The sequence below is a fragment of the Sceloporus occidentalis genome, unplaced genomic scaffold, assembly GCF_023333645.1.
Source record: "Sceloporus occidentalis isolate IW3139 unplaced genomic scaffold, rSceOcc1.0.p SCAF_528, whole genome shotgun sequence".
In the NCBI taxonomy this organism is placed as follows: domain Eukaryota; kingdom Metazoa; phylum Chordata; class Lepidosauria; order Squamata; family Phrynosomatidae; genus Sceloporus; species Sceloporus occidentalis.
This window is the reverse complement of record NW_028317508.1, coordinates 34,822-47,022: the sequence shown is the minus strand read 5'-3', so window position 1 is coordinate 47,022 and position 12,201 is coordinate 34,822. Positions and strand designations below refer to the sequence as shown.

At 40.3% G+C, this 12,201-nt stretch overlaps 1 protein-coding gene across 1 annotated transcript in view; it reads right to left on the bottom strand.

Moving 5' to 3' along the window:
• Positions 1-1,309: 1,309 nt before the first annotated feature.
• Positions 1,310-12,201, bottom strand: part of LOC149271373 (protein LTV1 homolog) — a gene marked incomplete at its 5' end in the record, with an annotated part of 43,103 nt that continues 32,211 nt past the window's right edge. The window contains 2 exons of the mRNA XM_089507501.1: positions 1,310-1,423; positions 2,660-2,860. Of these exons, the coding sequence (XP_089363627.1) occupies positions 1,310-1,423; positions 2,660-2,860 (315 nt within the window). The remainder of the gene's footprint in view (positions 1,424-2,659; positions 2,861-12,201) is intronic.

Below are 12,201 nucleotides of genomic sequence, written 5' to 3'. Positions count from 1 at the left end.
GATGATCCCCCGCAGCGCTGCAGGGGACCTGGATCCTCCTCCCTGGCAGCCTGTGAACGTCTGCGCGATGACAACCTCCTTAACTACAGGGAACTTCTGCAGGGGCTTCTATGGCGGAGCACCGGAAGGTCATGTCACGCCGGCACTCCGTCATGGAAGCCCCGGCAGAAGTACCAGGTAGCAACGGAGGACGGCTGTCAGAGAGGAGCATCCAGGTCCCCTGCAGTGCTGCGGGAGATCAGGACCTTAGTCTTGTGGTCAGACCTCGATTTGAGGTCTGATTATAAGACGACCTTGAATACAAGACAAGGGGTATTTTTCAGAGCATTTGCTCTGAAAGAAACTTGTCTTATATTCGAGTAAATACGGTAGTTTAGCAACTTAATGTATGTGAGCTTTTTTGGAGGAAGCATGTGAAGTTATTCATTTTATTTAGAAAATTGTTTGAAGAGAGCTGGTTAATTATATTTAGACAGAGTCTAAATAGAAAATTGTATGCTGCAGGTCTTGATAGCCAGTCCTACTGGTACATTGGTCAAACATTAATCATGGTATTCTACTGATGTTACAGAATTAAAAGTATTGACCATGTTAACAGGAATAAGAAAAACACACACAATACGGTCATACTGGAACACAGAACCTATGAATCTATTATGAATCTACTACCCCCATTTTTAACAATAATTTATGGAAATTACAAGGACCAGTTTATGAGCCAATTCTATACTTTATGCACTTTGCTGAAATTATAGGGTTTATAATATACCACAAAATGTTACCACAATGTTAAGCTCTGAAGGAAAAAAAAAAAAAAATATGGCTTGTGTGGAAACACTAAATGCGAGAGTGAAAAACAACAAGCATCTAACAAAAATGTAGAAATATCTTGCATCCTCAAATGCAACCTAGCTCTTGGGTTAAACTCTTGACAGGGGCTTGTTTTAAAAGTTCATTTCATAATGGACTATTGTTCAAATACAATTGAAGACCTGCTGTTTTTATTTACTTAACTCATTTTAAATGGCTATTAGAAAATACTGCAAAGCAATGTATATCAAAAGGCATCACATGTACAGCACTTTCATGTTTCTATTTTTTTATTTTAACATAATTACCATCACACAGACGACCAAGTATAAATTGACAATCCCAGTTTTCTCAGGTTAGTTCTGAGAAATCAGATTACTTTGTGTGCTGCATTACCAATATTATGTTGTCTATTAATGAAATGGCAACAGAGATCTGCCTCCCCCAGTACAAGTTAATGGCAGACCCTAACATACAAACAGCTGTGATCAAAGAGACTTTATGATAATTTAAGTCCTTGCAAGTTTTGCTGTAAGTTCATCCTCTCCTTTTCCTGTCTGCTTTTCTCCACCTTAAAGGCAAGTGTATTGGTTTTCTTCTCCATCCTACGCTCCTGGTAAGAAGAAAAGGACCAGCAGTTTATCACACACATTCACGAAAAAGTGTTATGACAACATAAATCAACACTTACATTAAATATTACCGAGCTTGTTTTACTATATGGCTGTGGCTTAGAAAAAAACAAATACCGTATTTGCTCGATTATAAGACGAGGTTTTTTTCAGAGCAAATGCTCTGAAAAATACCCCTCGTCTTATAATCGAGGTCGTCTTCTAATCAGACCTCGATTAGGTTGCCAGGCTGCTAACCGGTGCTTTGGTCGCGAGCAGCGTCTCTTCCTCAGAGTGTCACATAACTCTGCCTCCCCCCTCCTTCCTCTGGGGGCGGGGCCAGAGAAGTTGCTCGCACAGCCGGGCCCCTGCAGAAGTCTTCGAGTGAGAGATCTGCAGTTCAGGTAAGGGGGTGGGGGAGGGTTTTTGTGATTAATGTGTGAAGTATGTGTGATTAATGGAATGAATGAGTATTTAAATGTTTGTGAATGAGTGTGTGTGTGATAGCATGGATGTGTAAGGTGGGTGGTGGTGGTAGCATGGCATAGGGAGGCTGTACTCCCACTGCTATCATCCCCAGGTTCCAGCATGTATTGGCTGCCTTGACTTGATAGGAGTGTGATTATTAGCAGTTATATATATATACCTCCAGAAATGCCTTTTAACCCCCTATATGCCACTCTGCCCCATGATATGCTTTTTAACCCCCTATATGCCACTCTGGCATATAGAGGGTTAAAAGGCACATCATGGGGCAGAGTGGCAAATAGGGGGTATAAGGCATTTCTGGGGGCAGAGTGGCAACCCTGGGGGGGCAGGTTGGCAAATAAAAGGAAATAAAAAAAATATATATATTTTTCTCAATCATAGGTTTTATTAGATATGAAAAAATTGTTTACATGCATTAATATTTACTAGTAAAACTTTTTTTCCTATAGTGTAGTCTTATATTCAGGCTTTTTGTTTTTTTCATAAGTTAATATTCAGATTTTGGGGGGTCGTCTTATAATCAGGGTCGTCTTATAATCGGGCAAATACGGTATTAAAATTGAAACAGTAAGCCTAACATAAGATCAAGCAACAAAAAAAAATAAAAGACTCTCTTCCTCAAACTGTTTCTTCAACTATGGTGACTTAACTCTAAGGAAGGAAGAATATGGGAAAATTGTTGGTAAAAATAAAAAAGTCTGGTCATCCTTAGGATCACTGATCATTGCTAACTTTACATGCCTAGATACCTTGCGTTCTTGCTTTATGGCTTGTTTTCTTCCCTTCCTCTCCTCTGTGGATTCTTCTCTGGACCGTGGCTGGGTTGATGATCTTGGCAAGTCAACATCATTAATCATCTCCATGCGCTCCACTTGTTTTGCTGTAGGGCCCCTTGCAGGCAGTACTCCCAGCGGAATACCAGTTTTTGCAGATAACTTTATTGCTTTCTGCTGGAGAGGAAAACAAAAAACAAACATTTTATCTTCAAAATTTTCACAAGCTGATAAAAAGCATAAAAAACGTACACTCGCTGGCCATTTTATTAGGTACACCTGTTCAATTGTTTGTTAACACAAATAGCTAATCACATGGCAGTAACTTAATGCATGTAGGCATGTAGACGTGTTCAAGAAAACTTGCTGAAGTTCAGACCGAGCATCAGAATGGGGAAGAAAGGGGAGTAAAGTGACTTTGAACGTGGCATGGTTGTTGGCGCCAGACCGGCTAGTCTGAATATTTCAGAAAATGCTGATCTACTTGGATTTTAACGCACAACCATCTCAGTGAGCGGCAGTTGTGTGGACGAAAATGGCTTGTGGATGTCAGTGGTCAAACGAGAATGCGCAGACTGCGATCACCTGCTCCGTGAGCAATGGCAGACTATGGGATGCAGTAGAGGATACGACACTGACCCGCAACAGTTGGAACAAGGCGGGGGAGCTGGAGCGGGGATGACATACATAGTGGCCGGCATCTTGCCGCCACAAGACCACTAAGCTCCTGAACACGAAACCGTCCAAGTTCACACCCTAACTGGGAAAACTACAAGGTCCATCACACGCTTAGCTATGGGGGTGTGGAGAGGAGTGCAGCAGCCAGTGTGGGGCCCTGGAGAGATTTGGGGAGGACCTTCAGAGGCCCACATTTATGACAGAGTCCTCGAGAGTGGCAAACAAATCAAACGGTGACAAAAGCTATTTAGCGTAAATCACATACTCTATGAAGGACAGTGTACCTCCTGACTACTTGTTTGGATAAAGAGTAGGTGAAGAAGGAAAAAAGAATGGTGAAATGAAGTTGCAATAATATACTGGGTATGCCTTATCGTCTCAACTGCTCTAGTATATTTAAAGTAAACATCTCAGTAAAGGGACAATGGACAGATTTATACAGAATTCTGCCAAAAAGATGATGACTAAGACTACACGTAAGCAGCAGAAAACAAAGATTTCCCTAACTCTACGGCCAGGGGAGGAAAGCTTGGAGACCCTTCCCTACCAAGCCTGGGCTTTACATGACATGGGAACACCAATTCCGGGACCCCCAGTAGAGGGCTTGGTAAAAGAAGTAGCACAATCCATTCTACTACATACAACGATGTCGGTTGACATCTCTACTAACACGCTACGCTTTACCACCTAAGAACACCAAAGCGATGTGGTAGACGAAAATCAAAGTCTTAAAGAAATGATAAATACCTACTCAGAAAAGATGCAAGCTCTAACTGAGAAACCCAATGACCGAGAAAACATAAATTGCAGTAATAAACCAAACTTTGTCGGTATCCCAGAATTAGGGAAAAACAATGTTCCTGCAACCCTGCAAATTTGAAAAGGGAATTCAACTATGCTTACACTTAGATTCCCATAAAAGTATTTCAGCAGCGGTATCAGCCAAAAGGAGAGAATTTAACCCTATACGCAAACTTCTGTAAACTCAAGTTTACTACAGCATACCCTGCTAAGCTATGCTTAACCATCAATAACTGTACAACTGTCTTCCAAAATCCAAAGGAGGCAGAACAGTTTGTTTCAGCTGATCTGACCCTCCAGACGCCAGAGGAGTATTCATGCTGCGGAAGAAACAAAATGTTTTTTTTTTTCATGTTGATTTTTGTTATCTAGGTTAAACTAAGGATGTTATAACTTTTAAATGTCAATGCAGTGTTTTCTTCACCCTCGCACACACTACTTAATCAAGGAAGTCCTGGAATGTGGTCAGTCTGTACACACCAATTAAAAGGGACCAAGGTCCTTTCATTTTTACATTAAAACTCCTGAATCCACAGACATTCCAAAAACGAGAAGGGACAGCAAACTCGATAAAAACTTTTTATTCCGACTCCAATTCTTTGGATTAACATATCAAAATCAATAAAATCACGAATATATATATAAAATGAAAGCGCTACGCGTTTCGCTCGTTCAGAGCTTCAACCAGGTGCCTGTCACGTACAAGTAGTTTGGAGACACCGTGGTCAGGTAGGACTCCAGGAGAGAACAAGGTCAAACAAGCCGAGTTCAGGATTCAGGAGAGCAGGATAGTCGTATAACGTAGCCAAGGTCAGGATTCAGGAGATCAGGATAAACGGTAAACGTAGCCGAGGTCAGGATTCAGGAAAACAACGAAGTCAGACGAGCCAGGATCAAACACGGGAAACCGTAATCAAAACGCTATCTGGGAGCTAGCACAAGGCATAGGACAACCATCAGAAGGCGACGTATGACTGAACTGAAGAGGTTTAAATAGGGAACCTCAGGGGAAGTTCGAATCCCCCGCCAAACCGTTATGATGTCACTTCCGGTATCTGGGAATCGCGGCCATCATGAGTGTGGCGTAATCTCCCTTCATACAGGCCTGCAGTGGGAGTTCGCAACCAGAGGGAGTTCTGCGAGCGCAGAAGCAGGACGCCGTGTACCAGGAGGTCTGCCTCTCCTGCGCGGCACTTCAGAGGACGGCGGCGGAAGCGGCGGTCTCCCTCTCCTTTGTGGTGGCTGCTGCGGACGTGGCCGTGCGTTGGAGGGGGGTCTCCCTCTCCTCAGTGGTGGCTGCAGTGGGGGTGGCCGTGTGTTGGAGGGGGGTCTCCCTCTCCTCCGTGGCGGTTGCATTGGAGGGTCTCCTTCGCGGCGGCTGTTGCGGCACCGTGGGAGCCGAGGACAGGTGAGTAACAGCGTCTTGTTCTTCTGTATCCAGTTTCTTATATGCATGTGAATTAATATTTACTAGTAAAACATTTTTCCTATAGGATAGTCTTATATTCAGGCTTTTCTTTTTTTCCCTAAATTAATATTCAAATTTTGAGGGTGGTCTTATAGCCAAGCAAATAGGTATATTCAGGGGAATTTTTCTATTGTTTTAGAATTATGTTCTAACTATGTTGACAGACTAAAAAAAATAAGCGGGACACCGTATGTAATCATAACTACAGTGGATATTAAAAGTCCACACCCCTACTAAAATGCCAGGTTCTTGTGATTTTAAAGAATGAGACAGATAAATCATGTCAGAACTTTTCCACTTTTAACGATAACAATTAAATTGAAAAACAAGCTGAAGGTGAAAAAAAACTAACAATAACCTGAGTGCAGTGTGTGCACACCCTCTTATAACTGTATTCAGAATTAACCAATCACATTCAAACTCATGTTAAATAGAAGTCATTACACACCTGTCATCATTTAAAGTGAATGATTAATCACAAATAAAGTTCAGCTGTTCTAGTTGGATTTACCCGACTGAGTTGCATCTCAGAGCAAAAGCCATGTTCCGCAGAGAGCTTCCAAAGCATCAGAGGGATCTCATTGTTGAAAGATATCAGTCAGGAGAAGGGTACAAAATAATTTCCAAAGCATTAGCTATACCATGGAACACAGTGAAGACAGTCATCATCAAGTAGAGACAATATGGCACAACAGAGATGTTACCAAGAACTGGACCTCTCTACAAAATTGATGAAAAGACGAGAACAAAACTGGCCAGGGAGGTTTACAAGAGGCCTACTGCAACATTAAAGGAACTGCATGAATTTCTAGAAAGTACTGGCTGTGTGCTACATGTGACAATCTCCTGTATTCTTCATATTAATGGGCTATTTCTAACAAATAAAAACATCTAAGCCCAGCTGAAGTTTGCAAAAACAAACATCAAGTCCCCCCAAAAGCACGTGGGAAAATGTGTTATGGTCTGATGAAACCAAGGTTGCATTTTTTCGCCTTAATTCCAAAAGGTATATTTGGCGCAAAAACAACACTGCACATCATCCAAAGAACACCATACCCACAGTGAAGAATGGTGGTGGAAGCATCATGCTTTGGGGCTGTTTTTTTTCAGCTGGAACCAGGGCCTTAGTCAGAGTGGAGGGAATTATGAACTGTTCCAAATACCAGGCAATTTTGGCACAAAGCCTTCAGGCGTCCGTTAGGAAGCTGAAGAAGAAGTTCACCTTTCAGCACAACAACGACCCAAAGCACACATCCAAACCCACAAAAGCATGGCTTCACCAGAAGAAGATTAACATTTTGGAATGGCCCAGCCAGAGCCCAGACCTGAATCCAATTGAACATCTGTGGAGTGATCTGAAGAGGGCTGTGTACAGGAGATGTCCTCGCAATCTGACAGATTTGGAGCATTTTTGCAAAAGAAGAGTGGGCAAATATTGCCACGCTAATAGACTCCTACCCAAAAAGACTGATTGCTGTAATAAAATCAAAAGGTGCTTCAACAAGGTATTAGAGTTTAAGGGTGTGCACACGCTAGCAACGTTGTTGTGAGTTTTTTTTTTGTTTTTTTTAATTTTCTCCCCCTCAAAAATCTCAGCTTGTTTTGCAATTGAATTTTTCACGTTATAGGTCACATTAAAGGTGGAAAAAGTTCTGACATGATTTATCGTTGTCTCATTTTTAAAAATCACAAGAACCTGGCATTTTAACAGGGATGCGTTGTTTTTTTATCCACTGTATATTGCAACAAGACTATTGTATAACAATTTGTGTTCACATTTCTCTACAAAGAAATTTCAGTCTGAAATGAGTGGAAGCTCTTGTTTATCAGCAAGTTTGCAGCTATGCATGTCAGAATTCCTAACTGCAGGTGTTCACAAATGCCTGAGCTAACTTTATAATACTAGCGCATATGCTTTTTAATGCATATGATAGGCGATGATGTGCAATTTAAATGTTTCATACCCCTTCTGTAGAAACTTTGCATTGCCTCCTACCCTGCACATAGTTCTTAGGCTTCCTGTAAATGTGTTCCCCATTCTGTGGAAAATCCATGCCGGCTTTTCCAGGAGGCTAGAAGTCTGCAGGATCCCGTCTGGGATTCCTATGGAGCCTGATTACCTGCTGTGTGAAAACAGGACAAGTTATGTCCTTTAACGTCCATTGTGTGTTGGTAGGGCCGCATGGTATAGGAAAGCCAATGTTTTTTGTTTATAGTTTCATGCATTTTTAAGCACGATATAAAAAACCTGCTTTCTCATCCCACAGTATGCCCCCTGTTCCTTCTCCAATTCCCTGCCCTTTTCACACACATTTTTTTTTTTGCCTAAGCTTCTGTCCTCTATTTGCGCACACAACTTCACTACCATTCAGTCCACGATGTTCTTACCTGTCTGTCTCTCTGCTTAGTAAGATCCCACCACAAGGTAAGTTAGGTCATAACCACTCTAAATAACAGAAGCAACTACTTTTTCAGACATATCACAGCCAGACGTCACAACTACTACAAGCGTTTGCACAACATCTGTCCTTTCTACAAAAAGAAACAAAAGAGAGTGCAGCGCTCCGTTTGTAATAACTCTATATTAATAGTGTTATGCAATATTTGAACATATCCGTCCTTACAAAATAACACCCACGTGCATAGTAAATAAAAAAAAACCCAAAAAAAACAGGTATACTTAGATTCAAATCACATGTGATGTCTTCTATGAGACTCTCAGCAGGTTCACATGAAAAATAAAAGAAGCATATAGATAATAGTATAATATTGTTTATACAAGAGATATTAACCCTCCTATAAGATTGGTACTCACAATCTTTTGAGCAACCAAGTTTGCTCAAACTATAGGGCGTCTGTGTAGAAATATCATAGGATCCAATAGTTTCTGGAAAACAGCAGCTTTGTGGTGTTCCACTCAATGTTGTTGTTCCTCAATGAGCATCAGCTCAAGATATACAGGAGGTCAAAATGAAGAGGAGGATTTGAAAGTAAAAATAGCAATTTATTAGTAGTAAAATCTAAAAAACGATATGCTTGCAACAAGCAAACAAAGTTTGTGTTACTTCCAGGTGGGCGTATCGCCAATTTGCATAACGCGTTTCACCCAATCAGGCTTCCTCAGATGCATACCAGTCCCTCCTCTTCATTATCCTTATATGCTCTGCTGCATTAGATCTGCCAGGTGGAGTCCCTTTATGTGCAGCTGATGTTTAAATCCAATAATATTAGAATGCATTATGTATAAAAGTTTGTCCATATTCAGCACCCATATTTAAGTGTCCATAAAAATATCTATAACAATGTCCATATTGCACAAAGAGAATGAATTAAAAACACACTTAACTATAAAGCATTTTAATCATAATAAGTTAGAAATTGGCTCAGAGACCTATCAAACCCATCCATATGGGGCATGTAGTGTTTCTCACATATTAGTAAAATATTTATAAAGATCATGTATAAATACCAATATAAATAGATATACATTACATAATTTAAAACATATAAAACATATGAGAAATATATATCTAAAACCACATATACATATATATTAATTATAAATTAGTTTCATATTTTATGAGGGAATAATTAATCTAAAAAATTAAATAGATCAAAATCCTGATTCAATCCCACAGGATGTAGTGTTTTCAATACATAGACCCACTTCATCTCAATCTGACCAACTTTTTTAATAAAATTTCCTCCTCTCCAATTTCTCTGGACTACCTGTATACCTATATATTTAACCCCTTAACGACAATTGCCGGTCCTGGCACGACACGGAAAAGCATGTGCTTTACGACAATTGACGTGCCAGGACCGGCACGTCTTTAAACGGGTGCAGAAAGCGATCTGTTTTCGCTTTCTGCACCCAAAAAACGTTGCTGAATGCCTCGACCTCGAGGCATTCAGCAACGCCGCTATCGGAACGAAGGGGCCATCTCTGGCCCCTCCACGGGGCGTCAACATCCGCCATACTTTGTATGGCGGCGGACACCCGTATTAAAAGCGTTTAGGAGGCGATCGATGATCGCCTCCTAAACTTAAATGGTGTCGCTGGAATGCCTCGATCAGGAGGCATCCAGCGACACCAAACACTTACCTTTCGATGGGCTGTGACCGCTCCGGAGAGCGGTCACAGCCGCAGCTGCCGATGATCTTCGCCATCAAGCAAGATGGCCGCTGCCCTGTAACAGGAACAAACAAATTTTAAAAGTTCGCTAGACAGTCCAGACCATCTAGAGAACTTTGGCTCCACTTGCAGGTTGAATACAGGTACTGCATTCACCATGCAAGTCAATGATCACAGTGTGATTAGTAAAAATAAATAAAAAAATAAAATAAAATTTATAATAATTAGAAAAAAAATAGTAAAAAACTAGTAAAATGTAAAAATCATTTCCCACTGATGTCACTATCAGGGGAACCTCCAAGTTGAAAAAAAATGTTAAAAATTTTTTTTAAAAAAGAAAAAAAAAATATATATATATATAAAAAATATATTTTTGTGAGCAAGTCCTAAAATTAGCATATTAGCTTAAAACAATTCTCGCATGGAAAGAGTTAAAATACTGGCATATTAAATGCCCGTGGGGTGTCTACTTTTAAAAAAGGTATGATTTGATGGGGTAAATTGAATTGGCCGGGTTCAACAACGTCCCAATTAACACCGGGGGAAGGATGGCCACACACCTAATTTCCAATTAGAAAAATGCACACGTACCAAATGTGGCCTTTTAGTTCCCACAAAAATGACACACCCATGCATGTGGGATATCACTGCACTCAGGAGATGTTGCTGAACACATTATGGGGTGTCGTGTGACAGCGGCATATACCAGGAGCTGTAAATTCATACATAAAGTAGGTGTGTGTGGGAAAAATACACACACAAAAATACTACTGCAAACTTTGAAAACATGCTGGTGGTAAAATGTGTGCATGCAAAGAGTTAAAATACCAGCATTTAAAATACCCTGTGGTGTCTAGTTTTGAAAAATATATGGTTTTGTTGGGCACACTGAAATGGCCCGGCTCAAAGATGTACCAAATAGGGCATGGGCAGTGGATCCCCAAATGCCAAAGTTCAACATTGAAAAATGCGCATGCCCCAAATGTGGCCCTTTTGCCCCCAAACGGCCAGGCAAAATCCTTCATGTGAGGTATCGCTGTACTCAGGAGATGTTGCTGAACACATATTGGGGTGTTTTGTGATAGTGACATATACGAGAACTTTTTAATTCATACCTGAAGTAAAATGTGTGTGGAAAACCAAATGCAAAAAAATGACTACCACAAAGTTTGACAAAGACTGGTGGTAGATATGGTGCATGGAAAGAGTTAAAATACTAGCATTTGAAATACCCTGGGGTGTCTAGTTTTCAAAAATATATGGGTTTATTGAGCACACTGAAATGGCCCGGCTCAAAGATGTACCAAATGGGGCATGGGCAGTGGATCCCCAAATGCCAAAGTTCAACATTGAAAAATGCGCATGCCCCAAATGTGGCCCTTCTGCCCCCAAACAGCCAGGCAAAATCATTCATGTGAGGTATTGCTGTACTCAGGAGATGTTGCTGAACACATATTGGGGTGTTTTGTGATAGTGACATAAACGAGAACCTTTTAATTCATACCTGAAGTAAAATGTGTGTGACAAAACAAATGCAAAAAAATGACTACCACAAAGTTTGACAAAAACTGGTGGTAGATATGGTGCATGGAAAGAGTTAAAATACTAGCATTTGGAATACCCTGGGCTGTCTAGTTTTCAAAAATATATGATTTGATGGGGTAAATTGCATTGGCCGGGTTCAAAGATACCCGAAATGGCACATGAGGGGAAGAATTACCAGATTTGGAAAAAATGGCTTTGAAATAGCAAAACGCTACCTGTACTTATTGCCCCATAATGGGTAGAAAAAAGCAAAAAAACATAAAAACATTGGGTATTTCTAAACTCAGGACAAATAGTAGAATCCATTTAGCAGGTTTTTTCATTACCTTTTATAGATGAGTAAAAGATTTTTCAACTAAAAGTTAGAAACAGTCATTTTTTTCTAAATTTTTCACCATATTTTATACTTTTTTTAGTAGTAAATAATATGATACAATCAAAACAATGTCATCTAAAGAAAGCCCTTCTTGTCCTGAAAAAAACAATATCTAATGTGTGTGGGTTCAGTAAACGGGAAAGAAGAATATTACAACTAAACACGAGCAGCGCAGAAATGTTAAAATGGCCATTGTCACGAAGGGTACAAAAAGTAAAATCAGCCTTTGTCACGAAGGGGTTAAGGTGCTTAGGGTCGCTGTTGTGACATTCTTTAAAGTGTAGAGGTACAGTGTGATTTGTTTGAGCTCCCCTTATTGCTCTGACATGTTCATCGATTCTTTTGTGAAGTGGTCTCACCGTTCTTCCAACATATTGGAGTCCACATGGGCATTCCAATAGATAAATAACATTTTTAGTATGGCATGTTATTACATTTTTTATGTTATATTGTTTGCCTGTTCTACAACTCTTGAACACTTTAATTGCTGACCTGTTCATACAGTTTGTCCCTTG